The 27,752-nt window shown below is 38.8% G+C and overlaps 7 protein-coding genes across 14 annotated transcripts; 4 read left to right on the top strand and 3 right to left on the bottom strand.

The window, feature by feature from the left end:
- The first annotated feature begins 336 nt into the window (after positions 1 to 336).
- On the top strand, positions 337 to 3,223 carry LOC104815388 (GPN-loop GTPase 3). 3 transcript variants are annotated; one of them, XM_010543765.1, is made up of 10 exons: positions 337 to 423; positions 868 to 1,106; positions 1,259 to 1,367; positions 1,456 to 1,537; positions 1,679 to 1,764; positions 1,876 to 1,979; positions 2,088 to 2,218; positions 2,328 to 2,421; positions 2,765 to 2,820; positions 2,920 to 3,223. In XM_010543765.1, the coding sequence occupies exons 2-10, from the start codon at positions 1,062 to 1,064 to the stop codon at positions 3,029 to 3,031; spliced, it is 819 nt and encodes a 272-aa protein (XP_010542067.1). In that variant the 5' UTR covers positions 337 to 423; positions 868 to 1,061; the 3' UTR covers positions 3,032 to 3,223. The 3 variants fall into 3 exon arrangements, with proteins under 3 accessions (XP_010542067.1, XP_010542066.1, XP_010542068.1); XM_010543764.2 differs by having other exon boundaries at positions 391 to 656; XM_010543766.2 differs by having other exon boundaries at positions 418 to 484.
- A 102-nt stretch (positions 3,224 to 3,325) lies between these two features.
- On the bottom strand, positions 3,326 to 6,126 carry LOC104815387 (60S ribosomal protein L5-1-like). Its single transcript, XM_010543762.1, has 9 exons — positions 6,046 to 6,126; positions 5,482 to 5,551; positions 5,296 to 5,387; positions 4,847 to 4,973; positions 4,670 to 4,749; positions 4,464 to 4,580; positions 4,010 to 4,144; positions 3,757 to 3,926; positions 3,326 to 3,665 (listed from the first exon to the last, which is right to left on the bottom strand). The coding sequence occupies exons 1-9, from the start codon at positions 6,046 to 6,048 to the stop codon at positions 3,545 to 3,547; spliced, it is 915 nt and encodes a 304-aa protein (XP_010542064.1). The 5' UTR covers positions 6,049 to 6,126; the 3' UTR covers positions 3,326 to 3,544.
- Positions 6,127 to 8,227: 2,101 nt separating this feature from the next.
- Positions 8,228 to 9,936, top strand: LOC104815386. The gene is made up of 6 exons (XM_010543760.1): positions 8,228 to 8,384; positions 8,755 to 8,875; positions 9,070 to 9,151; positions 9,240 to 9,322; positions 9,439 to 9,497; positions 9,595 to 9,936. The coding sequence occupies exons 1-6, from the start codon at positions 8,281 to 8,283 to the stop codon at positions 9,743 to 9,745; spliced, it is 600 nt and encodes a 199-aa protein (XP_010542062.1). The 5' UTR covers positions 8,228 to 8,280; the 3' UTR covers positions 9,746 to 9,936.
- A 1,233-nt stretch (positions 9,937 to 11,169) lies between these two features.
- Positions 11,170 to 12,922, top strand: LOC104815385. The gene is made up of 6 exons (XM_010543759.2): positions 11,170 to 11,324; positions 11,693 to 11,813; positions 12,008 to 12,089; positions 12,178 to 12,260; positions 12,377 to 12,435; positions 12,533 to 12,922. The coding sequence occupies exons 1-6, from the start codon at positions 11,221 to 11,223 to the stop codon at positions 12,693 to 12,695; spliced, it is 612 nt and encodes a 203-aa protein (XP_010542061.1). The 5' UTR covers positions 11,170 to 11,220; the 3' UTR covers positions 12,696 to 12,922.
- A 7-nt stretch (positions 12,923 to 12,929) lies between these two features.
- LOC104815384 lies at positions 12,930 to 16,063 on the bottom strand. The gene is made up of 4 exons (XM_010543758.1): positions 15,906 to 16,063; positions 14,818 to 15,734; positions 14,621 to 14,693; positions 12,930 to 14,066 (listed from the first exon to the last, which is right to left on the bottom strand). Exons 1-4 carry the CDS (start codon positions 15,975 to 15,977, stop codon positions 13,278 to 13,280), a joined length of 1,851 nt encoding a protein of 616 aa, XP_010542060.1. The 5' UTR covers positions 15,978 to 16,063; the 3' UTR covers positions 12,930 to 13,277.
- Positions 16,064 to 16,288: 225 nt separating this feature from the next.
- On the top strand, positions 16,289 to 22,251 carry LOC104815382 (flowering time control protein FPA-like). 3 transcript variants are annotated; one of them, XM_010543757.2, is made up of 4 exons: positions 16,289 to 16,820; positions 19,542 to 20,686; positions 20,862 to 21,181; positions 21,314 to 22,251. In XM_010543757.2, exons 1-4 carry the CDS (start codon positions 16,542 to 16,544, stop codon positions 21,928 to 21,930), a joined length of 2,361 nt encoding a protein of 786 aa, XP_010542059.1. In that variant the 5' UTR covers positions 16,289 to 16,541; the 3' UTR covers positions 21,931 to 22,251. The 3 variants fall into 3 exon arrangements, with proteins under 3 accessions (XP_010542059.1, XP_019058292.1, XP_010542058.1); XM_019202747.1 differs by having other exon boundaries at positions 20,964 to 22,251; XM_010543756.2 differs by having other exon boundaries at positions 20,862 to 22,251.
- Positions 22,252 to 22,889: 638 nt separating this feature from the next.
- Positions 22,890 to 25,827, bottom strand: LOC104815381 (transmembrane 9 superfamily member 12). 4 transcript variants are annotated; one of them, XM_010543755.2, is made up of 2 exons: positions 25,659 to 25,827; positions 22,890 to 25,209 (listed from the first exon to the last, which is right to left on the bottom strand). In XM_010543755.2, exon 2 carries the CDS (start codon positions 25,148 to 25,150, stop codon positions 23,192 to 23,194), a length of 1,959 nt encoding a protein of 652 aa, XP_010542057.1. In that variant the 5' UTR covers positions 25,151 to 25,209; positions 25,659 to 25,827; the 3' UTR covers positions 22,890 to 23,191. The 4 variants fall into 4 exon arrangements, with proteins under 4 accessions (XP_010542057.1, XP_010542054.1, XP_019058288.1 ...); XM_010543752.1 differs by having other exon boundaries at positions 25,640 to 25,825; XM_019202743.1 differs by lacking the exon at positions 25,659 to 25,827 and adding an exon at positions 25,511 to 25,531.
- Between the last annotated feature and the right edge of the window lie 1,925 nt (positions 25,828 to 27,752).

Below are 27,752 nucleotides of genomic sequence, written 5' to 3'. Positions count from 1 at the left end.
ATGTGATTGGTTTTAAATAAAAATTTTAAAATATAATTATGTACTAAGGTTAAAATTTACATTTGCGAAAAACGATGTTATTAAAAAATATATTTAAAAAAAATTAATTTTTCGGGTTTTTTTAATTCGGTTTTTTTAGTTTTGAAAATTTCAATTTTTCAAAATTAATATTTAAAAATTTTATAAAAAAAATACCATATTTTTTTATTCGGTGTCGTTCGATTGCAAGTAACCGAACCGAAACGGCCAAGCTAACAGCAGCAGTGCTAACCAAACTCCCTTAAGCCCACATGATACACGCGGTTTGTTTGCTCTTGATTGATGGAACAGGTCTTTCTTTCTTTCTCTCTCTCTCGCGTCTTTATCTGCCCAGAGAAATTAAAATCAGAGGGAAAAGGGGAATAAAAAAAAACCCGAAAAGAGGTGGACGTGCTTTGATCATCTTGCATTTTCTGCTTCTCTAGTTCGGAGTTTCTGCTCTTGGGTTTCCGATCTTTGTCTTATCCTGTTTTCGTTTCCCCTTCAAGCTTGGAAATTTTTGTCGGCGCTTGTTTGATCTTTTCGTCCGAAGCTCACGATTTTTTTCTTTGCCTTATTGCACGTTTGCCGCAGAAATTTCGTCTTATTGACCTTTTTTTAGAAAAAAAAAATCACGGGTTAGGGTTCTTCTCTTCTGTAGTATGATGTATGATAATGGGTTTAGGCAACTTTTAAACCCTAAATCTTATACCCTCATCGAAAGTTCCTGGTTTATTGCATCGAAGTTTTGTCTTTCGATTTATGTTGATAAATTTGGTTTATCATATTTATGTTTCCATAGTGAAAAGATCCTTACAACGAGATGTTGATGTTCGAATGGTAATTCAGGCATTGCAATGTTGTTGTTGACCGCTTCCGGTTTATGGGTTCCTGTGACATCTTGAGACTACTGTTCGGTCTGGGCGTTTGGTGCACTGCTTACGTTACCGTGGCAATCCTCTCGTCTTTTAGGATCCTCTACTCGATTTGCTTCATCTGAGTTGTCGGAAAAGATAGCCCTTTTTCTTGGAGATAGTTCATCGATGGGTTATGCACAGCTCGTTATCGGGCCTGCGGGCAGCGGAAAGGTTCGGTTTCCATGGCAGAAAACTCAGTCTTTTTCATTTTGTTTCGACTTGCGAGTTACAATGTTGGGTTTTGTTGTTGCAAACGAATTGGATAAGATTGTATAGTTTAAGTTATCGGATGTTCCGGCTAACGGGTTCTTTTCCTGAACCAGTCGACTTACTGCTCTTCTTTGTATCAACACTGTGAAACCGTCGGGCGAACGATGCATATCGTTAACCTTGATCCTGCTGCCGAGATCTTCAATTATCCCGTGGCTATGGGTGAGTTATCTGCTGCTGCTTTCGTTCATAGTGTCATTCACTTTGTTATATTTTGTTTCACTGAAGCTTGGTGGCAAACTGTTTGTAGATATCCGGGAACTCGTTTCTTTGGAAGATGTCATGGAGGAGCTGAGTCTCGGCCCCAATGGCGGTCTCATGTACTGCATGGAGTATCCTTTTTCTTTTGTTTTCGTATTAGCGTACTTGTGAATTTATTAGTATTTGTGGAAAAGAGGCCGTTTTTATATGCTTATTATATGCGAACGAACCTATTAGATGGAGAAAGGAAGAGCCTTGACCTTGATTCTTAGGTACCTCGAGGACAGCTTACATGATTGGCTAGACGAAGAATTGGAGAACTATAGAGATGATGACTACCTAGTTTTTGATTGCCCAGGTGATTCTTATGGTGCTCTTACATGAGTTATGCTTTTTCTACATATGCATCTCTGATAATATTTCGGGTTTTTTGTTTGTAAGACCATCCGTTTTCTGTTCTTGGTTTTAGGCCAAATAGAACTCTTCACGCATGTGCCTGTACTCAAGAACTTTGTGGAGCATTTGAAGCAGAAGAACTTCAATGTTTGTGCTGTTTACTTGCTCGATTCACAGGTTTGTTCGGTTTTTTAATTTTCCCCTCTTTCTCACTCTTTTCTTTATGCTTTTTCGGAAGTTTCATGAACCCATTTGCGCTGATGGAAGAGTTGTCCTTTGGGTCAGTTTGTAACAGATGTAACCAAGTTTATAAGCGGTTGTATGGCGTCTCTTTCTGCGATGATCCAACTTGAACTGCCTCATGTCAATATCCTCTCAAAGATGGATCTCCTGAAGGATAAAAGAGACATTGAAGAGTGAGTCTTGTCTTCCTTTATCTCTTCCCAATTGTTTGCTGTGATTTTTCCTTTTTTTGTTCAGTTTTGAAGTTCTAATATCTGCTTCGGTTACTTACTCGGTATCTAGCTACTTGGATCCAGAGCCTCGGGCATTGTTGTCGGAGTTGAACAAACGGATGGCTCCCCAATTCGCGAAGTTGAACAAATCTTTGATTGAAATGGTATGCGATAGTTTCTTCATCGTTTCGTTGGATGATCATTGGTTCTGCCTGTCTTCTTTTCTTTTCAATATCTGCATGCTCGTCGTAAGACACTTGTGGTCGAAATGGCTTCTTGGATGATCTCTGACGATGGATAGAATCTAATCAAAAGCATTTTGTACCGTTGAATTGCTAGGCGAATACTCTCATCTTTGCATTCACCTGTTCTTGACTAAAATGCTTTTCAAAGCATGCATTTTCATGGTTGACAAGGGATATCACATCATGGAGTAGAGTTTTGCTTGTTCATCTGTGTTCTTACATAACGAATCAAGAGTGTGTTGTTCTTTTCTTCGTGTGGTAGGTGGAAGAGTATAGCATGGTGAGTTTCATACCGCTCGACCTGAGGAAAGAGCGGAGGTACGTAGCGTCTTTATTTATATATCTCCACTGGCTTTCGGCTTTTGTGTTCTCGGGTTGACAGAAAGTCTGATGATAACAAGTGTTTTTCATGGGCAGCATACAATATGTACTGTCTGAAATCGACAACTGCATCCAGTTTGGAGAAGATGCCGATGTAAAGGTTAAAGATTTCGATGAAGATGAGGATTATGGTGATGATGAGTCATGACAGATCAATAGCTCCTTCAAGTTCAAAAAAACTTTTTTTTTTTTGCTCATTGTTTTGATTTGAAGTTGCCTTGTTTGATTGAGTACTTTGAAGTTTTAACTTGTAAGCTCTTGCGAGTAGCGGAAAACTCCATCATGTGCAGAAATGACAATGTACCCTTTTGTCTATGATTCGGATTTTGGCAGGGCTTGACCATGACTTTCAAAAACTCTTCATCTCTGTTCATCAAATTCGGCTTCCAAAGAAAATCCCATTTGTCAATTGTTTGTTGAATAACGAAATTGACATAAAGACTATGTTTTTAAGCTTCTATAATCTATTAGAGAATAGGAAATAGTCAAATGGATTACAAACAAAACCGTTAACGTCTTACATGTAATCCTCCATAAGCCAAAAAATGTGAAACAACAAAAAAGAACTGTCCTTTTTGTGTCTGAAATGGGAAGAACTTGTCACAGTTCTTGAGATAGAGAAGAAAACTACAACCGAAACCAAGATGAAGGTTTGATCGATTTACTCGTCATCTTCATCATCATCATCGTCATCACCAGCTCCAGCTCCAGAGTTCAACGCCTTCAATCTCTCGATCAATCTTGCCTTCCTCTCCTCGTAAGTGAGTTTCTTCAAGTTGTACCTGTAAATCAAACCGAATCGAAATCCAAGACTAAGTTTCTCCAAGATTAAACAAAATTAACGGTTCTCCTTGTCTTTTTCTTTTTTATTACCTCTTGTGTTCTGTAGGAGCAGGCTTGTCGGATTTCTTCAAGGTGGGGTCTGCCCGAATAGCAGCATGGACCTTTTTGTACAAGGCCTCTAGGTTATCGGCCTCGATCCCTTTCTTTGCGTACTCACTGAAGTGAGATTGGTATTTCTCTGGCTCATCTTCCATCATGAGCTGTTGTAAAAAGTTGTCATCTTTGTCTGTTTCAACTCAAAACCGTAAAATCGTTTCTTACATTAACATTTTCGAGACATTACCTTCATGTAACTCCCAACATGGCCACCGAAGATGTAGTTTCGGTGGGTTTCGGCATCAAGTTGTTTGGTTTCTTTGTTGAAACCCGCGAATCTCTTGTCGCTGTGGGGGATGTCGAGTCCTCCATCCAAAGCACCCTTGAATACGAGGAAGTTGCACAAGAAAACAGTTCATGTATGAGTTCAAAAGGCAAGCATTTTACTGTTCATACAAGTATCCAATATTAGACCCAATTACCCAAACTCAAACCCGATTCTCTGGGTTTTCTTATCACTAAAATCTGTTTTCATCTCGTTAAAATCCAACCTCATCTCACCTAGTTCTAGACTTCTAGTGCCTAGGTACCCGAATTTCAGATATCGAATTGAGTACCCAAAATTTGGGGATTTTTCGGCCCTAGCAGAGAGACAATAAAAAAAGATACATCAACATATAAATCAGATGATCATTACATACCTTGAGGGCACCGAAGATACGATTGCCTGTCGTGGTCCTCAGAAGTCCAACGTCAAGAAGAGCACGGAAGGGTCGCCTAGTATCGGTTGGTTCCACGGAGAAATCCTCTCCGGTTGCCTAATGAAAAATGAAATTTCAGCACAAAACCAGAAAGATGAAAACACAAGCTTCCTCCACCGAGAAATTTGAGACAAGCAAGCACATACCTCGGTGTTGCCCTCGTACTCGGAATCCATTTCCAACATCTTGAGCACACGACGGGCCAAGAGAAGGCCAGTGCAGTAAGCTGGTTTAACCCAAAACACTCGTAAGAAAATCCAGCTCCTAAAATGTAACATATAAAATTTCAACAAACTCGAAACATAGGTTTAATCAAAACATACCGGCCGCATAATTGGTAAGACCAACTTCAAGACCATAACGAGGCAGCTCATGTGCATAAGCAGCAGCAAGAACAACATCACCAGCTATGGTTGCTGACACAATTTGTGCAACAATGTCTTTGTTGGTCTTTAAGATTGAGTCAAAGACAAAACCAATGTTATATTCCACTTTTAGCAAATCATATACAACGGTCACACTAAAGCTCTAGTTCATATCATAGCTGTTCGCATTAAAATCAACTGGCTATACTCCTACAAACAACTTAATATTCATTTACTAGTATAAGGTAGAAACTGTATGATAGATAGTATGAATATCCGGAATAAAAAAGCACAATTGAAGCAGAAATACAAATCCCTTTAGCCAGGCGATTGTAGTTTGAACTTGCATAATAACAACCAACGACCCGATACTTCGACTTGAGCAAATTCTCAGTGGAAAAGGATACGAATCTAACAACAAACCGATACTTCGGAGTGTTGTACTTGTTCTTGTCTTGGTTGATCAGGCGGATCCTCGCCCGATAATCAGTCTTGCCATCTAAACAGAATACAAAAGACATTACAGCATTTCATAAGGTCCGGAAACTTGAGCAACCAAAGCATCCGAGGAAAGAGAACAGCACAACGTATACCTCGCCTTCTCTTGTACTTCACTTGATACCTCTTGAAGTAAGCCTTCGACTTCTGGGATTTCACGAACACCTAAAGCAGAAATCTCAAACCGGCATTAGCTTGTAATAAAAAAACCACAAAGATTTAAGGTGATCCCTGCATCTGAATATGAAAACCCAAATCGAAATCCCCTATTTTTCAACCTTTATTTCAGAAAAAAAGTAAAACCCAGATGGCGAATTTCGCATCTAAAGAGTTCTGGACCTCTAGTGTAGTAAATCAAGCTATATATTCACTAAAACAATAAAACGCTGCAACTTTTTCGTATATCAAGCACACTCCAAAGGGAGAGAAAAATCATGTTAAGTTAGGAGAAAACGACATCAGAAAACAACCAAAAAGGAATCGGAACAAAGCTTCAACTGTTGCATACACCGAAGAATATACAACCAAAAAAAAAGAGTGATGCAAAGAAATATACACGAAATGAACAACGAATGCAACTTGTCCACAGAGAAAATGGGTGTAAGATCAAGGAAAAGCCATGGCCGAACACAAAGGGAGATATGAAGCTGAAACCTTACCATTGGTGATGCCGGCCGGGCTTGAAGACGATGAGTGAGTGGCGAGAAGGAGAGACTAAAGAGTAAAGAGGCGTCTAAATAAGCAAAACCCTAAGGCTCTTAGATCAACGGTCACGATGCACTTAAATTGGACCTGTTTTGACGGCTGAGATTTTTCAGATGACTTGGGCCTACGGGCTATATATGAGGCCCATTGATCTTGAATCCAATGACCTCTCGTTCCTAAAATATGATTTGAATTCTTTAATGAAATGATTGGAAATTAAGTCAGTGATCTATAAGTTTCAATTTGATTAACTATTTAAATAAGTTGAAATTTAATTAATTTAGACAAATAATTTAGGTTAAATAATGAGAATTATTCACAATAAAAAAATCGTTTATAATTAAAAATAGTGTGAAATATTGGGTGAAACTTTTTCAGAATTTAACAGAAAAAAAATGACAGTTTTTTTCTCAAAAGAGGAGAAGTTTATGATCAAACTGTAGAATAATTTGTGAATCTTTGGTTAGATGCAGATTTTCCCCCAAGTTTCTTTGGACCAAAATTTTTTTTACTGTATTATAATGTGAAATTATACTTTTATATTTTTCTACGGTTTTTTTTTCAAGGTATATTTTTCTATAGTTTATCTATTAAAATTCGAGATATTACTAAAATAACAATAAATTTTATTAAAAATATCTATTGAAATTCGAGATATTACTAAAATAACAATAAATTTTATTAAAAAATAATTAAATTTATCCAATGACATTTTTTATTTTAAAATTATATTTTCTATTTTATCTATTCAAATTCGAGATATTACTAAAATATCTATTCAAATTCGAAATACCTAACCACCATTCGATTAACCCTATGGGGATCACCCCTCTCAGACCAAACATCAACTACTCTTCCCTCACCACTGACCTCCTAAGTAAAAGCTCCATTGAGAGGTCATCAACAAAATAGACTTCCACCATCGTTTTACCTCTTTTACGTAAGTGTACGGTTAAATCCTTTTTTAGGAATTTCAAGTATATGATTAAATTTTATTAAATTATAATATATGTCCGTTTGCTTGACAAAAAAAAACGTCCGTTTGCCAATGTTTTCTTGTTTTTTGCTTAATTGATATATAGTTAGGGGTGGGCATAATATCCGAAAAAATCGAACCGATAGATCCGTTATCTGATTTGTATCCGAACCGAAAATTCGGATATCCAGAGTTTACGGATCGGATACGGATATTGGTTTAAAAATATTTGTCGGATACGTATTTTTAATAAAATTATTAAATATAGGATAATTTAATAAATAATTTATATTTCAGGGGTTATTTTGGGAAATAATAAAAATATATTAGGGTTTTTCTTGACAAAAGGTCAAAAACTCAAATTAATCACCATCCTCTCCTACTCTCTTTCCTTATCATTCGCCATCTTGCTTTTGGGAGATTTACAATTCTGCTACTTCAGTTTTTATTTTTGGGTGAGTAGATTTTGCATTAAGGATAAATATTATTTGTTTTGTTGTCATTGTTTTTTTCAGAAATTCTCTTTCATAGATATTTCTCTGGAAGGGATGAGTAATGTCTAAGTATCGTATCTCTTTATAGAAGGGACGAACAAACTATCATTGGTGTGCATTCTTCAACTTGTTCTATGAATTTTGACAATTTGTTTATTGAAACACTGAACATTAGCGAATTTTGTTTGCTTTTTAGTTTCTTTTCTTAATTTTATTTTTTATTTTTTTCATATTTTAATTCGGATACAAATATTCGCAAATATCCCTTATTTTTTCGGATATCCGAAAATATGAATATTCGAAATATACGGATCGTATACAAATAATAAAATTATATATTTTTACAGATCGGATACGGATACAGATATCTCGAAAATCCCGAATATCCGATCCGTGGTCATCCCTATCGTATCTACGTAAAATAAAGAGTTTAACATCATACATTTTTTTAATCAAATAAAAATAAAGAGTATTTTGGAGATTTGATATATATGGATATTTTAGATTTTTTACTTAAAAATTAATGTATAATTTGTAAAAACAATTCAAAGCTTTTTTACCGATGTACCATTGAAATTAATATTAATGTGACATATGGCGTATTTTAGGGATTTTTCTATATATATATATGACTTTTGACCATTCTAAATTTTTTGGGGTGTGTGATTAACCCTAGCTAAAACTCTAAACCGTTCTCCTGCTCCGTCAAACTGGAAGTGATGTCAGGACAAAATCAATCTATTTCGGGGCTCATTCACAATCCGGGAATCTCAGTTCACTGGTCCGCTGCTGAGCAGAAATCGTTGGAGAATCTCATCGCCAGGTATTTCTCTCTCTATTGTATGATTGTATATACACGCATAGTTGTGTACCTAGACGTGAGATCCTTTTGGGTAGTTTGCAATTCTGAATCCGTGTTTCATATCGAAGGGCGATTGTTTCTTGGATCTTTCAAGTCTTTGTTGAAATCCATGCGCTTCTCATGGAGGGTTTATGTGGTTTTTGTGTTTGTTTCTTGCTTTGAGTGTCAAAACCTGCTCTTTTGATCTTTTTTTTTCTGGTTCTTTATGTAAAGTGTTAGATGATTCTGTAACTGTTCATGTATCATATATGTTATGTGTATATTGGTATAATAATCATCGTAGACACTGGTGAAATTATGTATCTTTATTGAATTCAACTTGAATTTGCAGATACTTCTCTCCACATGATACCTATACAGACTATGAGAAGGTTTATATGTATGCTGCAATTGGTCGTCACTTTAGAGATAAGACGGTAAGAGATGTGGCTCTGCGCCATAGATGGATGATGGTGAGCACCTTCTCTAACGCTTTACACATCGTTCAAAAGTTTCTATTTTACGCCACCGCTCTTTTTTGCGAAACCAAGCATAACCCCGTGAATGTGTTGTGTGATTTTAATAGGAACTGTGTGTTTTCATGATATACATCATCTCCATTAAAATGTAGCCAAACTTACAAAGGAAGTATATTCGGTTTCTGCAGGAGAAACACATTTTAGGAGATAAAGGCCATTCGGCACTAATTAGTTCTCATGCTTGTGGAACAGATTCCACTTTCCAATTAGGTATTTTGTCAAGAATTATCAAAAACTGTCGAATTCTTCTTTATGTATGATTCAACTTCGATGTGAAACCATGATTCTGCTCATCCAGACACTAATGATCTGGTACGGGAGGCTTTTACCAGAATTTATCAAATGCAAAATGAAATAGACGTGAATCTCCGCAGCTCAAAGGTAAGATCAAATTCTGCTTTCTTAGACCGAAACCCTTTTGCTACTTGTCTTGGCTTGGATTTCACCGAGACTGAAACATAACAAAAACGACCAATCTGATCTTTGTCATGTTGCAGCCCGGAGCAAACATCAGTCTCATGTGTGAAGTCAGCATGCTGATTTCATCGATCCATGGGTATTTGCATTCGCACGAATACTCGTTCTTTGTGTTTGAACCCTTTTTTTTTCATCCGTTGCTGCTGACTTTGCTTTCACGAGTTTTCTTTCCTCAGCGTTTCTAATGGAGTTGCGGGGCAAACAAAGCTGACGCTTCCTGTTCCATGCCTCAAGGAAGAGATCTTGGACACACTCCTTGCATTCTTGCCTTTCAATAACACTAATGAGGCCTACAATCCAGAAGAAGTAGAGGATTTTTCGGAATAGCTAGTTCTTGAACTTGAATTTTTTAATTTATTTATTCATTTTTTGATTGTGATATCTAGAGCACGAGAGATTTTTGTTATGCTTTTGTTTGTCATATGATCTGATGTAATCTGATGTAGTGATTTAGATTTAGAGATTGAATCTTTTTGGATATTTATTTGATTCTAATGTCACTGTCATTGTATTCTTTCCATCGTTGGATTGTACTTTAATCACCTCCACATCCGAACAGAAGAAGATGGCATGAAAGGAAAGGGGGCTGATATGTAAAATCCATAAGATATGAGGCTTGACATGAATGTTCGAAAATAGTAGCACTATATTTGTTAATATCTCATAATATAGGACCAAAAACGAAAAAGAAGAACAACGAGAGAGTGAATGAATACAGAGGAAGAGAAATAAAAACATTTGAAATCGGCGTCTATTCCGAAATGATAACTAAAGAGAAATCTATCATCTCAAAATCCTCAAGAAGAACAACGAGAGAGTGAACAACTACAGAGAAAGAGAAATAAAAATGATCATTTTGTATTAAAATGTAGATTAAATCTCCATATCTAACTATTTTATTGTTGTATTAATGTAAATATTGAAAAAATAATTTTTTAAGTGGAAATTCGTTCATACAAACGGTATTAGCTAACTATTTTTTAAGGTCGCTTAGAATTAGAAATTTGATGTTCTTTTATTTTTTTTTATAATCGTTTTCAATTATAGTTTTTTTAATAAATTGTGGGTTTATTTGTATATTATTTTATGATTGTTAGTTGAAAACTATGTAAACTTTGAAATATAATGTATAAATACTCAGCATAACAATTTTCATACAAAAAATTATATCAATAGTTTTTTATTTTAATTAAAAAATAAAGGTATTAAAAAATAAAGGATATCTATATCTACGTAAAATAAAGAGTTTACCATATACGTTTTTTTAATCAAATATAAATAAAGGGTGTCGTGGAAATTCTATATATATGGATATTTTAGACTTTTTACTTAAAAATTGGTGTATAATTTGTAAAAAATAAAGTTTTTTTTCAGACGTACCGTCGAAATTAATATTAATGTGACACATGGCGTATTTTTGTAAAAAGGCCAAACATAGATGGGAATAAGAGAACCGATCGGATTCTTGAGATTATAGATGTTCAATCTCTCACCCGTCACAACGTCGTTAGTCATCTCCAGGTAATATATATATATATATATACATATCTAATTAATCTCGTATTATGTCGTGCAAAAAAATTTGATTAGGGTTAATTAGATACGTGTCCTACTCAATGCATTCAAGTGGAATATTGTACTCTATACACATCATTGCTTGTGTTTTGTTGTTGCATATTTTTTGGATTTTTCTATATATATATATAGATATGACTTTTGATCATTCTAAATTTTTTTGGGGGTGTGTGATTAACCCTAGCTAAAACCCTAAACCGTTGTTATGCTCCATCAAGCGGGAAGTGATGTCAGGACAAAATCCATCTACCTCGGGACTGATTCACAATCCGAGAATCTCAGTTCACTGGTCCGCTGCTGAGCAGAAATCGTTGGAGGATCTCATCGCCAGGTATTTCCCTCTCTATTGTATGATTGTATATACACGCGTAGTTGTGTACTTTGACGTGAGATCCTTTTGGGTGATTTGCGATTCTGAATCCGTGTTTCATATCGAAGGCCGATTGTTTCTTGGATCTTTCAAGTCTGTGTTGAAATCCGTGCGCTTCTGATGGAGAGTTGATGTGGTTTTTGCCTTTGTTTCTTACTTTGAGTGTCAAATCCTTCTTTTTTGATCCTTTTTCCTGGTTTTTTAGGCAAAGTGTTAGATGATTCTACAAATGTTCGTGTATCCTGTATGTTGTGTATATATTGGTATAATGATCATCGTAGACGCAAATGAAATTCTGTATCTTTATTGAATTCAAATTGAATTTGCAGATATTTCTCTCCACATGATACCTATGTAGACGATGAGAAGGTTTATATGTATGCTGCAATTGGTCGTCACTTTAGAGACAAGACGGTAAGAGATGTGGCTCTGCGCCATAGATGGATGATGGTGAGCACCTTCTCTAACGTTTTACACATCATTCAAAAGTTTCTATTTTACGCCACCGCTCTTTTTTGCGAAACCAAGCATAACCCCGTGAATGTGTTGTGTGATTTTAATAGGAACTGTGTGTTTTCATGATATACATCATCTCCATTAAAATGTAGCCAAACTTACAAAGGAAGTATATTCGGTTTCTGCAGGAGAAACACATTTTAGGAGATAAAGGCCATTCAGCACTAATTAGTTCTCATGCTTGTGGAACAGATTCCACTTTCCAATTAGGTATTTTGTCAAGAATTATCAAAAACTGTCGAATTCTTCTTTATGTATGATTCAACTTCGATGTGAAACCATGATTCTGCTCATCCAGACACTAATGATCTGGTACGGGAGGCTTTTACCAGAATTTATCAAATGCAAAATGAAATAGACGTGAATCTCCGCAGCTCAAAGGTAAGATCAAATTCTGCTTTCTTAGACCGAAACCCTTTTGCTACTTGTCTTGGCTTGGATTTCACCGAGACTGAAACATAACAAAAACGACCAATCTGATCTTTGTCATGTTGCAGCCCGGAGCAAACATCAGTCTCATGTGTGAAGTCAGCATGCTGATTTCATCGATCCATGGGTATTTGCATTCGCACGAATACTCGTTCTTTGTGTTTGAACCCTTTTTTTTTCATCCGTTGCTGCTGACTTTGCTTTCACGAGTTTTCTTTCCTCAGCGTTTCTAATGGAGTTGCGGGGCAAACAAAGCTGACGCTTCCTGTTCCATGCCTCAAGGAAGAGATCTTGGACACACTCCTTGCATTCTTGCCTTTCAATAACACTAATGAGGCTTGTGATCCAGAAGAAGTAGATGGATTCTTCGGAATAACGAGTTCTTGAACTTGAAGTTTTTAACTTGGTTGTTCATTTTTTTATTGTGAGATTTTTGTTATGCTTTTCAGTTTCTGCGCTCACATGCTTGATATGATAACATATTTGTCATATGATATGATGTAGTGATTTAGAATTGAACCTTTTTGGATATTTATTTGATTTTAATGTCACTGTCATTGTATTCTTTCCATGCCCACTCCTTTGTGTATATATTGGTATAATGATCGTCGTAGACATCGGTGAAATTATGTATCTTTATTGAATTCAACTTGAATTTATAGATACTTCTCTCCACATGATACCTATACAGACGACGAGAAGGTTTATATGTATGTTACAATTGATCGTCACTTTAGAGACAAGACGGTAAGAGATGTGGCTCTGCGCCATAGATGGATGATGGTGAACACCTTCTCTAACATTTTTCAGGCCCAAAAAAAGGGTCCTTTAGAGAAGCAGGAAGATCATGGCGAGACCGTGCTTCATTTGATCGTTCTTGATCAGATGTATCAGATTCGTTAACATTAGTTGTCGATATCGGGGAAGAAATAGATGTTTCAAGGTCTGACTTTGCTTCTTCATCATTCCTCAAACCCTTCTCTTGCTCTTTCTCGACCTCATCGTTTTCTTCATCTTCCGCCTATTAGACTGATCTCCATTCTCCTCCTCCTCCTCCTCCTCCTCCCCTCTTTCCTGTCGACCACCAGATTTTCTACGCCGCCTTCTTCCCTTACCCACATCAGAATCCTGCCCTTGAGCTCTTTCACCGTTACTAGCAACTTCCGGCTCATGAATTTCAGCAGCAACTGCCTGATTTTGCTGGTTTGTCTCTAACTCCGCACATGGATGACCTAATTCATCATCTTCCCCTCTATTCTCACAAGGGTTAAGATTCTCCATTCTACCTAAGGACATATTTACCTCCATCACATTCCCAGTTTTCCCGCCATTCTTATCCATCGTTACAGCCATATCTTCACCTACTGATATAACTCTCGCCTTCTCACACTTCTCAGCTGCCATCATAATCTTCTCCTGCAACTTCAAAGACTTCACAACTAGCTGTTTATACCAACAATACGGGCAATAAAAGTTCCCGAGTTCATCGAAATCAGGTTCTTCAGGCATACATCTGTGATGAATGGAGATAGGACACCCGGTTTCATTACATACCAGCAGCTGGTTGTCTTTTCCATCACAGACAATACAAGCATCAGACTTTAACCGATCTACAGAACTATCAGCTTCATTCTCCCCCAAAATTGGACTCTTTTCCCGGAGACCATATCCTCCATTGGTACCTTTCTCATGACCTTCAGGGCTCTGGTGACGTGTCCTGTCACCTCCCTTGAAACTAGAGCCTCCATTAACGTCGTCCTGCGTTCAAGATAAGGAAAAACAGTTCAAAATCGAGGAACCACTCAATATTCACGAAAAGAACAAGAATTTCTCTACAGCAACCTGCACTCGGCAAAAAAAAAAGTTTTCTCAATGAACCCATATGGCTCAATGAACCCACCCCACCAGGTGGGGAATCGAACTGGGTTGGTTCTTTTTCTCAATGAACCCATGAATCTAAATTAAGAACATTGCCCTGTTTAGTTTTCTCAAGAGTAGCCATGGAAATGACAAATAAAACTGGCTCTACTTTATATTGCAGTCAGAGGGCTACTGGGAAGAACAAGACTTGGAGACATCTATCTTGTAATGTTCTTGTCAAGCTGACTGACATAATTGGCATTAAATCTTTCAGGAATAGATCACACCAGCTTAGATCAATTGGGTTCGGCCGTAAGTTCTCTAGAACGGTGCCATGATCCAAATCTCCGAAAGCTAAGAAAGATTGTATCATGGAAAGAAATCAAAATATATCGGAAAAGCTAGAAAAGGAAAAGAAAAAGGGCGTTCAATGCACAAGTTCATAATCATACCCTAAGCGTTTCTTCTTCTTCCGGCGTCCAAAACAGCCGCTTACGCTTCTTGTCATTGTATGCACTATCCTTCCTGAAAATTGAAGGGGGAAATAGTTTTAGGCTCGGCCACTTTTCTCGAGAAATTTACAGCAAGTAACCATTGCACTGTCTTCGCATATATTAACAGCAAGTGATATACTTAATGAATGAGCAACCTTTGCCTGAGATCATAACACTCAGTTGCAGTTTTATCTTGGTAACTTTTGCTTCTTCTTGAACATTTTTCAGGCCCAAAAAAAGGGTCCTTTGGAGAAGCAGCAGGATCATGGCGAGACCGTGCTTCATTTGATCGTTCTTGATCAGATGTATCAGATTCGTTAACATTATTTGTCGATATAGGGGAAGAAATAGATGGTTCAAGGTCTGCCTTTGCTTCTTCATCATTCCTCAAACCCTTCCCTTGTCTTCCACGCCGCTTCTTCCCCTCACCCACATCAGAATCCTGCCCTTGAGCTCTTTCATCGTTATTAGCAACTCCCGGCGCACGAATTTCAGCAAACACTGTTTGATTTTGCTGGTTTGTCTCTAACTCTGCACATGGATGACCTAATTCATCATCTTCCCCTCTATTCTCACAAGGGTTAAGATTCTCCATTCTACCTAAGGACATATCTACCTCCATTACATTCCCAGTTTTCCTGCCACTCCTACCCACCGTTACAGCCATATCTACACCTACTGATATATCTCTCGCCTTCCCGCACTCCTCAGCCGCCATCATAATCTTCTCCTGGAACTTCAAAGACTTCACAACTAGCTGCTTATACCAACAATACGGGCAATAAAAGTTCCCGAGTTCATCGAAATCAGGTTCTTCAGGCATACATCTGTGATGAATGGAGACAGGACACCCGGTTTCATTACATACCAGTAGCTGGTTGTCTTTTCCATCACAGACAATACAAGCATCAGACTTTAACCGATCTACAGAACTATCAGCTTCATTCTCCCCCAAAATTGGACTCTTTTCCCGGAGGCCATACCCTCCATCGCTACCTTTCTCATGAGCTTCAGGGCTCTGGTGACGTGTCCTGTCACCTCCCTTGAAACTAGAGCCTCCATTAACGTCGTCCTGTGTTCAAGATCAGGAAAAAAACAGTTCAAAATTGAGGAACCACTCCATATTCACGAAAAGAACAAGAATTTCTCACATGGGCATCATAAATTCAATGAAATTTAGGGTCAGAGGCATACTGTAACGATAATTTTCCCGGGAAACAAACAGAAAATGCAGGAGATTTACCGAATCGGAGGGTTGGGGTGAGGTTCGGAACCTGGCCCTACTGAAAATAGTGTTTCTTCGCGTTCTAGTCATGGATTTGAACAAGAAACCCAACCCGAGTTCTTATCTCCTTCGCGCTTTACGATTTCTGCCTTCAAGATTTCTCAGACTATGCTGTTTGTTTGGTTCAAGTTCGTTCGAAGGGACACTTGCAAGAAAAAGGGCTTTTATACGTGTCTTTTTTCGTTTCATTGTGTCCATATTGAACTTTATAAAACCTTAGTACCAATTTGATAATTAATAATAAATTATTGGGGCTTCTGTGAAAATTCTATTTCAAGAGGCCCTTTCTTGAAATAGAATTTCACAGTCCGCAAGAAACCCCAAATTTCGCAGCCCTAGAAAAAAAAATTCAGTGTTCTGGTTGCAGAACAGCGCTGCTGGATGCGAAAAATCTCAATTTGCTCTCAATAATCTCTTTCAATCTCGTTAATTTTCTCGATAGATTAGATCTTGGAATAGGATATTCGGAATCCGCCTTTTTCGATTCCGCTGCTTGTTCCCGCTCTTCAAGTTCTCAGAGTCGTAGATACGTTGATACTGTCTCCCCTCGATAATTTTCAATCTTCTAGAGGCGGCGGTGGTGGAGGAAGTGAGATGATGCGAAGGGAAGAGAAGGGAAGGGGAATTGGCGGCGGCGGAGGGAATCCGCCGTCTCGACATCTCTGGGTAGGGAACCTTCCCCAGGGAATATCTGAACGAGCGCTCACCGACCGGTTTCTCCGGTTCGGCGAGCTGGAAAGCGTGGCGTTTCAGCCGAATCGGAGCTACGCGTTCCTCAACTTCAAGCACGATGAAGACGCATTCGCCGCCATTGATGCGCTTCAGGGGTTCCCACTCACCGGCAACCCGCTTAGGATCGAGTTTGCCAAGGCGGTTAGTGTTGAACTCCTTATTTTCAGTGTTTGTTCCTCTGCCGAAATGGTAGCGTTGCTGAGTTATCATTGCTTGGATTTGATTCGTATCTGTACTCTTGTTTTAGTCCTGTTGAATTCAATCTCGGCCTTGGTTACATTCGGGTTTCATGGGTTGATTATGAGAGTTAAGGATAATTATTAGGGAAGAAGATCCAACTAATTGCCAAAGTTTCCAAATGGGGACAAAGGAGGAGCCTTTGTTCATGGCATTACTAGAGTGCCCTGAAAGTTATCAAGTAGTTTGCCCAAACTAGAAAGTTCATATGGTAGAATAAGCTCATTGTCTGCAATTTTGAATGGTTTAAGTATTGGCACATTCGTGAACATCCAGAACTTGCCATTTCTTAGAATTGATGCTTATGTAAGAGGAGAATCCTTGTCAAACTAAGGACCCAATCTCATATCTGCTTCAGCAATTCTCTCATGATCTCATCCGGTAGCAGGAACCTCTGAATCCTCTGGCAAAAGCTGATGATAATTGTCACTATTCTTTAACTCTGGAGAAGTGGGTACTGAGTCAAACAAAGAAAGCACTTATCAATAATTTGGTTTTCCTTTTGTATAGGCCTCCTACCCTCTTAAATCAGAATCATTATAATGAGATGTTTCTTAAAAAGTGTGATACTCTGCCATTTAAATCAGAATTGTTAGGATGAGATGTTTCTTTCACATTCTATAGCTAGGGCGATTTTTCAAGTTCAGTCCATGTCCATTACAGGATGAATAATGGCATAATGCCTCTTTTCACCAGTGGTCAACTGTGATATTTTCAGCATAGCATCCATTCAGTTAGGCAAATTATGTTCTTCTTTGGAAACAACCTGAACTTATAATAACCTAGAAGATAGATCCCGAACTTGTAGCTTCTTTATTCTTTTGTACAGAAGCAATCTCATTGAGGTACATTCCAGGAACATCTGACATGTGCATGTGCTGAAGGGAAGAGAGGGGATATCCACTTTTAACTGAATCTGAAAGCAATGATGTCTCCACTTAATATATCTGGTTCTTTTAGTTGATGTTAACAAAATGTCCCATTGATACAAATGCTTGAATGCTTTAAAAACCTCATTCATGCAGCACTTATTCCTCCAATTCCACTGAATTGTGTTGCCATTGCCCTCCTTAATATGGATTTAATTGTTCTGTTGCATGACTTTAGCTGCCTCTCTATGAAGATGAACCCCAACATCATCATCAATATGTTGTGCTGGAATACATCCTTTTCTAGCCTTCCCATCATAACATTGCAAACTCAATTAATTTCAGATGGTACAATAATCCTAGTTCTGGATTCTCAAGCTATTTAGCAAACAGGATTGCTGATATCTTAAACACCAATCACAGTTTCATTGCTTTATTGAAGTCCATTTTTGCCTTCGCCATGCTTTCATGCACTGCCTACGGTCCTATTCCACTGCCAATGCCAAATAGGCAACTGCTGTGATCTGGTTGCCAATTCATAAGCTTATGGAATTATATATCGATATCGTTCAACGCTGCAGTAGTTTTTCATATGCCAATTCCAGTCTTGCTTTGGACTGATAGAATTGGTCATAATGCCATTGCTCTCTAGATGTGGAAAGAACCTAATCCATAAAATCGTATACTGTGTCCTCTAGCTCCCAATGGTTGCTGTTGATGTTCAAAATCGAGCAACAAAGAAACTGAGAAGGCAGAGCTTTCCTTTTTTATTGTGTTCGGTGCTGCTTTCATGATAGCTTATATGACACGTACCTATGTAAAAGTTAACAAACTGACATAGCAAAAAACAGAGTCTTAACTGAGTTACCTCTCTTTGCTTGGAAATATTATCAGACATCTTCCTTGGCTACAAAGTAGTAATCGACATTAAACAGGTTTTCCTTCTTTAGATATGGAATGCTCGCTGTTCAGACGATGCTCGTTCGCTTTTTAGATAGCTTCTTGGACTCGTTTTCTGCTGTATGCAATAAGTTTTGGATCTAGTAAATTTCCTTGATCTATGAATTAGCAGTGTCTTTTGTGCTGCATAATATTATTGGCTGGTAGTGGTGGGATACTATGAGGTCATTTTAGCTGGGGCAACACTCTTATATTTTGATTTTGCAAATCATTGGTTGATTATGAAAATTTGTTGCTGGTTTCTTGATGGCTTAAATTGCATTGTGACGAGTTTCCTTTTGAACTACGTTACAAATGTCATACCCACGTTTAAATGTGGGTAGCTTGCATTCCTATCAATTTGTTTTCATATTGTGAAAGCTTTTGTATGTTATTTTATCCCACTTGTTTGGACCTTTCTGATTTTAGAGCCCGCGGTATGTGCTCTGTTATTTCACTCATCAGATTCTGGATATATTTTAGGCTCTGCATTTGATATTACATTTGTCTTTATATTGCTCGTGGCAAAGGAAAATTCTTCCTTTGTGGGCATAATCCAAGTATAAGTTCTCTTTTAGCCAGCAATATAGTTGTTAGTTACTATAATCTTTTGATATGTTGGTGATATCACAAATGCTTGTTTTTCCTATTCAACTCAATTGCTTAGTTGGATGACACAAAAATCCGAGATTGCATTGAAGTCATTGGCTCGTCTTTTGTCGAATGGTTCTTCTACCAGATTTTCGATCTGTATTGTCGAACATGCAAAGTTGGGAGTTGGTTAATATTTTTGTCTCTGTGATATTGTCTACCACAGGATAAGTCCTCCTTTGCATCACACTTTGAAGATCAGTTTCGACGGGATGAACATCGTTCTACAGCAAGAGAATCGTCTTTTATCCAAAAGGACGTCAGAATGCGTTATGAAAGTCCGGACTCCTATAGCAAATCGAAAACAAGTGACAGAGATGCAGAGCCCAGTGAGGTGTTGTGGATAGGATTTCCAGCTACGCTGAGAGTGGACGAGGCAACCTTGAGAAAGGCTTTCTTTCCATTCGGAGAAATAGAAAAGGTCACTGTATTTCCCGGTCGAAGTTATGCATTTGTTGAGTTTCGGAGTCTAGTAGCAGCATGTAAGGCGAAGGAAACACTTCAGGGGAAATTATTTGGCAATCCTCGGGTGCATATTTGTTTCGCAAAGAGCGAACCTTCCTCATCTAGTAGTGGGAGGGGGCTACCGAGTGGATCCCTCTCTCCGCCTTACAGATCTGTCCATCGGCTGGGATCTTCAGAAGGTTATTTTCAGGGTAGGAACTATGCGGATCCCGGGGATTACATGTTTGACAGGAAAGGGACCTCGAGAAATGATGGAAACCATGCATATGAGAACTTGAGGGCTACCCACAGAATGCCACATGATCATTTGCATGATTTTCATGGTAGTAGCCCGAGGGAAAGTGATTATACATTCCGTGATGGTCCTCAAAGGCTCCCTTCTCGGAGTTCAGTGTATGAAGAGCCAAGGGGTTTACCTGAAGATGACTACGCCTATCATGAATCCAAGAGATTGAAGATAGGATCTGTTTTTTCGGAGAAAGAGCTTCCAGACTATCCGCTTTCTGGTGTTGAAAGAGAGAGGCGTGCATCTTTTAGGGCATCCGCTGATTTGTCCCCACCAGATACCTTCCAAAGAAACTTTGAGGATGGGCAGCTAAGGTACAAGAGAATGGCTGAACGGCCCTTGAATCACGGGGAAAGGAGTAGCTTACAAGCTCAGTATGTCGATTTTCAAACCGGGGCTCTTCCTTTTCCTTCTAATGTCCCTGAAAGAAAGAGGTATACCCCTGAACTCGATCGGCCATCCTTGAAAGACTGGAAATGGGAAGGAACTATAGCAAAGGGAGGTAATCCCGTTTGTCGTGCTCGATGCTTTCCTGTTGGCGAAGTCATGGACATGATGCTGTAAGTTCCGAGTCTTTAGTTTCTGCATAACTTGGTTCCTTTTTTAAGCGGGCTCAGTTTTTCTGGACCAGTCTGCCGAGGAAGATTAAGTTCATTATGTTGTTATAATGAAATTGGTTGAGTTTTACTGAATTCTACTTTCTTCTTCTTATTTTTTGGTTGTAAATGCATGCAGGCCTGAGTTCCTAGATTGCACAGCAAGAACTGGTTTAGACATGCTGGTGAGGCATTACTACCAAGCATCTAATCGTTGGGTGGTTTTTTTCGTTCCTGGAAGTGATGCAGATATGGTGTTCTACAACGAGTTTATGCATTATCTGGAAGAGAAGCAACGGGCAGCTGTTTCTAAGTTGGACAACAAAACAACATTGTTCCTCGTTCCTCCGTCTGATTTCTCCCAGAAAGTGCTTAAAGTTCCCGGGAAACTCAGCATCTCCGGAGTTATTCTTCGTTTAGAGTATCCTGGTCCTGGATCTGGGCCTGTTCAACAACCAGGTGAGATGAAAGATCGAACTTTCTTAACCTATCATGCTGAAACATTATACCCTAGGATTAGTGGAGCTTTTCCCGAGTTCGACAATCCAGGATTTAACAAGATTCCCTCTGTTGGAAACCCACGTATTTCAGCTCCATCGACCTTTCTCCCGAGTGCTGCTCATAGTGTCCAAGATGCACATCTGGACCCGTACATCGAGAACAGGCATGAACAGCCAATGCACCAGCATTCTGGGTCAGGCTGGCCTCCTCGTGATCTTCAGGCTTCGGTCGCCAGTTTCAGAAGCTCACAGCCGCAAGCTTCTAGCAGCAACGAAAACCATACTTTTCAAGGGCAGCCACTGGGTTCTGATCCGAGTCAGTATCCTGATACACAAGCTTCAGTCTCGACATCTACACAACTTTCAGGGCTTCACCCTGAACAGCTTGCACAGTTAACTTCTTCTCTGTTGGGGCAGCAGAAACAGGCAGGGAACCCGCCGAATCAACCCGAGAGATATGATGTACAGAGCAGCCATCTCACCCCGGAGCTGTCAGCTTCGTCTCAGTTTATCCATTCACAACAGACCCCGAGCATACCTAACTCGATTCAAAGGGAAGTCAAATCAATTTCCCCGGGACACCAAAATCTACAAGGAAGCAATACCCAAGAAGAAGAAACCGAGGCTAACCCACAGAAGCGTCTGCAAGCAACGCTGCAGCTAGCAGCAGCCCTTCTGCAACAGATTCAACAAGCTAAAGGTACTTGAACTCTGTAGCTTCTTCCGCAAAGTTTTCTTTTTTTCCAGAAAAAAATGAGCTCTTGCAAAAGAGTTCATTCCTGTGCGAAGATCCATGGACCCTAGACTAGTTTTTTTTGGCCGGAAAAAAATGAGCTCTTGCAAAAGAGTTCATTCCCGTGCGAAGATCCATGGACCCTAGACTAGTTTTTTTTGGACAGATTTGGTCGGACCAACTATTGGAAAGAGGTTTGGTTAAATTGCTGATCCGAACAAACTGTAAATGAGATACACTGCTTCTGTCGGAAATGTCTATTTCTTAGGGAATAAAGGCAGGTAACTATTTCTTCATGGTTAGAACTGAGTTTTGTTTCATGGACAAGAAGTATGGAACGTTGAGCTTTTGATGGAAGATATATCCACAACTTTGCATGTTCTTTGAGCTTTGTGAAGAGAAGAAAAAGGGTACGTATAGAGGTACATATACGTCAACTTGATTCATCTTAAGCATGTCATATATAGGTAATTGCACGCAGCGTATAAGTCGAGCTCGAGAAATGAATGCATCCGAATTAGACCGAAATGACATCCTCGAGATCTTCGGCTTCCAAGCATAGCTTTAAGTTCGGTTTTACTGACATCCTCGAAGCCTCGGTCCAGACCAGATCACCACGAGTTCGCTGATTTTGAATCTGAGTTAACCCAACCCGTTTTCAAACAAGTCTAAAAGACGGTTAAACCAGGTCGGAGCTCTACTTTTAGTTCGATTTGGTAAGGGCGTAAAACGGGTTTGCTGACTCGACTCGGTTCGGCCCAAGCAAGATCAACACGAGTTCGCTGACTTTGAACTCAGACCAGTCCGCCTGCCCGTTTTTAAACGAGACTGAAGAAAACCAAATCTAACTTGCGAACCGCAACTAGTTTTACAGCTCTCTATACAACAAAAACGCGAAATCGATTCATTGGCAAAGGTTAGATTCTAGTAGCCATAACGAAACGAAGGTTTTATTGTAGAATCTTAGCTTTGATAAGTGTGTGTGTCTACGGAAACTAAGACATCGTTCAGTCAATGGGGAAACTGTAAACACATTCAAAACAAAGGAACATAGTCCGTACGAATGAATGAGCTCACGGACTCTACTAACGTGACATCCTGTAAGCACACTACAAAAACAACAGTTTGATAACTCGTTTTTAAAAAGTTTTGAAACTTTTACAGTTCCTAAAGCAGAAAAACACCAAATGAGAACAAGAATATCCTCTCTAATGGGGATCCCTCAGTGAAGGATTTTCAATCGATCTTCACGGAGGAGAAGAGATAATGCACGAAGTAGAAGGACGTGAGGAAACCGATGGTACCTGTCGCGAGCATGATCGCTATCGCCATGAGAAGAGAGTAACCGAGATAAAGCATAGCTGAAACCGGGCCGCTCAGACTCTGCAAGTCGAAAACCAAGTAGTTGACAGAATATGCGAAAACGTAGAACGATACCGAACCCGAGGCGAAGAAAGCTTTCCACCACCACTTCCAATCTTCGACACAGAGGTGCATGTAGGTTAGGACCACAGAAACCTCGGCACAGACAATGACGAGAAGCAGCAGAACTATGAGTAAGAACCCGAATACATAGTAGAATCTTCCGAGCCAGATGCTGGAGAAGATGAAGAACAGCTCAATGAATAGGGTTCCGAAAGGAAGGGTTCCCGCTCCAAGGACGAGAAGCCATGACGGGTATTTGCGTTCTGGGATTTCCCGGGGAATCTGGTTGGTTCTCACTGGATACTGAATTGCTTCAGCTCGTGTGCCCATATATCCTCCGAATAGGGTCAGTGGCACTGAAATGCAGAACCAGAGGGCCAAGAGCTCAAAGTACAACGATATCGGGATAGCTCCAGTGCTGTTGCTGCTCCAAAGAAGGAAGTTCAATACCGTCATGATAACAAAAGCAATCCCCGGGAAGAAACATGCGATAGACCAGGAAAGTGAACGCCACCCTTCTGAAGTTCCCTTGACAGTTCTCCAGAGACGTACACCAGCGTAGCCAGCGACGATACCCAAGAAGAGATAGAGAACAATCATCCCAGTCAATAGCATTCCCCGTGAAGCTGGTGACATGAATCCTAGGGCTGCGAAAACGATGGTGACAATGGCCATCCCCAAAATCCGCACCCCATCTCCCACCATCACGCAGAGAAGCTTCGACCACTCCGGTTCTCTAAAGACATCTCCCACAACAAGTTTCCAACCAGAAAGCTCCTCATTCATCTGTGCCTGAGCTTCCTTGTCCAATTCCTCATATTTCGTCAGATCCCTTCTCACTGTCCTCAGAAATATGACGAAAACTATACCGGCAAGGAAAAAGATCACCATAAGTGAGTTTAAGATGGAGAACCAATGAACACGAGCACCTTCCATCTTCAAATAGGCATCCCATCTGGATGGCCATCTTATGTCACTCTTAACAAATTCAACCTCATAAGTGAAGGATATTCTTTCCTGCTCTTTTATAATCTGCGCCCTGTCAAGCTCCAGTGGACAGCTGACAGATGAAACAGTGTCATATGTATGAAGCTTCGTCATCTTTTCAGGATCATATTTAACACTACAAGGAATAACCTCAAATCCAACAATCTCATAGCCCAAAGTCTTCTTTTTATCAGCTTCAGAAATCATTCCCATACCTTCTTCCCCTGTGCCAATTATCTCTATGACATTGCCTTCATACTCATGGACCAAGACCTTAAACTTGAGGTGATTGATGATGTAATCATCATTGCTGTTTGGTGGGGAATATCCAACAGGAAACCCAGTCCACTGGATGGTCACCCCATTTTGCTTTGCATATCTCAAAGCTGGCAAGTTATCCAGAATCATATTAACTTGATACAACTCACGAGTCCTCTGTTTCAAGAGCTTAACCTCATGCTCATTTAGAGGGCTCGTGGTACAGAGGTAGAGAGACTCATTCATGTTCATCCGGAACCTATAAGGAGAGTTGTCAATCTGATCCCCCATAAGGAGCTCCCCAAGATTCTCAGCACTTTTCTTGATGCCTCCGAGAGGTTTGCAGTAAGGAAGACTATAGTAACTGAAAGGAAGCTCGGTTTCAATAGAAGTCAAGGAATTTACTTTGCCGAAGATGGGGTCTCCATTTGAGTAAGTGTGCATATAACTTCCCGGCAGATAAAACCCATGGCAAAGTTGGCCAACAAACACCAGCAAGAGGAAAACCCGGTAAGTACCAAACATTTTCCTCGTCGTTGTATCAACGAGAAACTCTAGTTTCCAGCAGAGCTTGATTCACCCAACTGTAACATACGTAATGATTAAAAAATCAGTCCTGCCGCCCAATTCATGCAATGCACTTCCATACATGCCAGCCATCAAATATTCAACATAAGAAACAAATGTCCACGGTGAAGGTTCATGCATACAAATCAAGGACCAAGGGGCAAAAAAAAACGTATGTATAATCATCAGATACAGAGCTCATGCAACAGATCGAGCAAATTCGGCATCAGGCAAAACTCACATCACCAGATCAAAATCGTCGATGGTGATTCAACAAGGCCAATCAGATCCTATAAGATCATCGACAAAAACTAATACCTAATTGACACCGCTGAGTTCCAACCAAGCGATTGTCAATTAGAAAACAAAAATTCTAATCAAATGCCAAAATGAAAAGTGAACAGATCTCAGAGATTCGCGGAATGGAAGAATTGAAATGCAGCAAACCTGATTCAGATCCAAGTACCGCGGCGATTCAACAGAGCGGAAAATGAAGCTGATCGGTTCAGATCCAAAGATGCAAGACGAAGCTCTCTCTCCCTCTAGGTTTCGCTGCCAAGTCACTTGAAAATCATTTGTTTGCGTCGCCAATCTCTCTCTTCCTTTGCTTGATGCCTTCGCAAAGAGCGAGAAAACGAAGATCGAGAAGTCGTGGGTCTGGGTTTTAATCGTCTCCGACGCAGCACATGATATAACATTGTGTCGGTGCTGGGATCGTCGTCAGTTCACACATCTAAAGGCTAGGATTTTACCTCCCTTACGAGCGGTTTAAGTTTTAATTATTTATAAATTTATGTTTTTATATTTTATAAAATATTTAAAATTTATATATTATTTTAGACTAAACAATAATGTCTCACGAATTCTACAAATGTTCAGTCTTGTCATGAAATCGGGAAAATATAAACGACCCGTATATTAGATCGTTAACTATAAACGAAAACGATATTTTAGGAGAATGGAGAAGAATATATTTCTTATTGATCTCTCTCGAAAGTGTACAAATGGAGGAACCCAAATATTTATAGAAATTCCGAAGTTACTGTTAACGTATATGGTCGGCGTGAACAGTACCGTAGTTACTGTTCTATTGATCACCTCCTCTGATCCATCTTCGGCTAGCACCACGACCGCGTCCTCGACCTCGGCCTCGGCCTCTACCTTGAAAATAACCACGTCCTCGGCTATAATAAGACATAGCATTCACTATAGGAAATGATATTTTTTCTGTAGCATTTGCTTCAGTGAATGACTTGTTTTCTGTAGCATTCGCTTCCGAGAATAGTACAGATCTAGTCGGTCATGATGCGTGATTTTTCATTAACAACTCATTATTGTGTTCAGTTAATAGGAAACATGATAAAAGCTCCGAATATTTTGTATACCCTTTTTTCCGATATTGTTGTTGGAGTATAATATTCGAAGCATGCATAGTAGAGAAAGTTTTCTCCAACATCTCATTTTCAGTAACTGTTTCTCCACATAATTTTAGAATCGAGATGATTCAATATATTGCCGAGTTATATTCACTGACATTCTTGAAATCTTGAAATCTTGAAATCGGAGGTGCATCCACTCATATTTTGTCTTGGGGAGGATCACCGTTTTTGATGATCGAAACTGTCTTTTAATTTTAACCAAAGATCTGCAGGATCTTTGATTGTCAAATATTCCTTTTTTAAATAATCATGAAGATGATGTCGCAACAGTATCAGTGTCTTTGTCTTATTCTCGTTTCATGCACCTTTTTTTTAATAGTGGTACTAAGACCTTTTGATTCGAGATGCAACTCAGCATCCAACTGCCATGATAAATAATTGTTTCCCGATATGTCGAGGACCTCGAACTCGATATTTGTCATTCTTGCCATTATGACTAAACAAAAAAAAAATAAGTTATACATTAGCTTTATTCATTATCATGGATAAGACAACATAGCGAAATACATGATTACATATAAATTGCTATAATTAATAATACGTAAACAAGAGGTAAGATCGCAACGCAAATTGAAAACAGAAATGGATCGGGACTTTTGTCGAAGAAAATGATAAACGTTGCTGCTAAAACTGGTAGAACAAAGAGAATTTTAATAAAATTCATCTTGAGAAAAAAAAATTTCGTGAGTGAGTGTATTTATAGGGTAAAATTTACTATTCCTAACGGTTGGGGATGAGCCAAAATTTGATTTTTTATTTATTTTTTTTAATTGTAGCCGTTGGAGATTTTTTTTTGAAAATTTTTATAAATGATTTTACCAATTTATATCATAAAACTATACATAAAATAATTTATCAAAACGAATTGTTAAACTATTTTGTAAAATTAATTGATCATTCTATGTATATAATTAACTAATTATTGAGGAAACAAATACGTTATAATTAATTTACCGATATATAAAAGAATTTATAAAACTTTATGAACAGTAAATCGGTGTGAACAGTAATGGTGGGCTCCACCATAAATATATTTTATTTATAACAAGTGCTGTATATATTACTATAAAAAATAAAATTTATATATTATTTTAAGACTACAAAATAGTAAATTAAAGAGT

The sequence above is a fragment of the Tarenaya hassleriana genome, unplaced genomic scaffold (genome assembly GCF_000463585.1).
Source record: "Tarenaya hassleriana unplaced genomic scaffold, ASM46358v1 Cleome23, whole genome shotgun sequence".
Taxonomy (NCBI): domain Eukaryota; kingdom Viridiplantae; phylum Streptophyta; class Magnoliopsida; order Brassicales; family Cleomaceae; genus Tarenaya; species Tarenaya hassleriana.
The sequence above is the reverse complement of the archived record's forward strand: the minus strand, read 5'-3'. Positions and strand labels throughout refer to the sequence as shown.

Coding starts and splice junctions, on each gene's coding strand:
- LOC104815388 (XM_010543765.1), top strand. CDS start 1,062: ATGGGTTATGCACAGCTCGTTATCGGGCCTGCGGGCAGCGGAAAG. Junction 1,107..1,258: donor GGCCTGCGGGCAGCGGAAAG/GTTCGGTTTCCA, acceptor TTCCTGAACCAG/TCGACTTACTGCTCTTCTTT. Junction 2,422..2,764: donor ACAAATCTTTGATTGAAATG/GTATGCGATAGT, acceptor TTCGTGTGGTAG/GTGGAAGAGTATAGCATGGT.
- LOC104815387 (XM_010543762.1), bottom strand. Junction 4,750..4,846: donor TCTTACCAATTATGCGGCCG/GTATGTTTTGAT, acceptor GGGTTAAACCAG/CTTACTGCACTGGCCTTCTC. Junction 3,666..3,756: donor GCTCCTACAGAACACAAGAG/GTAATAAAAAAG, acceptor TTTGATTTACAG/GTACAACTTGAAGAAACTCA.
- LOC104815386 (XM_010543760.1), top strand. CDS start 8,281: ATGTCAGGACAAAATCAATCTATTTCGGGGCTCATTCACAATCCGGGA. Junction 8,385..8,754: donor TTGGAGAATCTCATCGCCAG/GTATTTCTCTCT, acceptor TTGAATTTGCAG/ATACTTCTCTCCACATGATA. Junction 9,152..9,239: donor AGATTCCACTTTCCAATTAG/GTATTTTGTCAA, acceptor CTGCTCATCCAG/ACACTAATGATCTGGTACGG.
- LOC104815385 (XM_010543759.2), top strand. CDS start 11,221: ATGTCAGGACAAAATCCATCTACCTCGGGACTGATTCACAATCCGAGA. Junction 12,090..12,177: donor AGATTCCACTTTCCAATTAG/GTATTTTGTCAA, acceptor CTGCTCATCCAG/ACACTAATGATCTGGTACGG. Junction 12,261..12,376: donor TGAATCTCCGCAGCTCAAAG/GTAAGATCAAAT, acceptor GTCATGTTGCAG/CCCGGAGCAAACATCAGTCT.
- LOC104815384 (XM_010543758.1), bottom strand. CDS start 15,977: ATGACTAGAACGCGAAGAAACACTATTTTCAGTAGGGCCAGGTTCCGA. Junction 15,735..15,905: donor CACCCCAACCCTCCGATTCG/GTAAATCTCCTG, acceptor TCTTGAACACAG/GACGACGTTAATGGAGGCTC. Junction 14,694..14,817: donor TGTTATGATCTCAGGCAAAG/GTTGCTCATTCA, acceptor TTCAATTTTCAG/GAAGGATAGTGCATACAATG.
- LOC104815382 (XM_010543756.2), top strand. CDS start 16,542: ATGATGCGAAGGGAAGAGAAGGGAAGGGGAATTGGCGGCGGCGGAGGG. Junction 16,821..19,541: donor GGATCGAGTTTGCCAAGGCG/GTTAGTGTTGAA, acceptor TGTCTACCACAG/GATAAGTCCTCCTTTGCATC. Junction 20,687..20,861: donor GAAGTCATGGACATGATGCT/GTAAGTTCCGAG, acceptor AAATGCATGCAG/GCCTGAGTTCCTAGATTGCA.
- LOC104815381 (XM_010543755.2), bottom strand. CDS start 25,150: ATGTTTGGTACTTACCGGGTTTTCCTCTTGCTGGTGTTTGTTGGCCAA.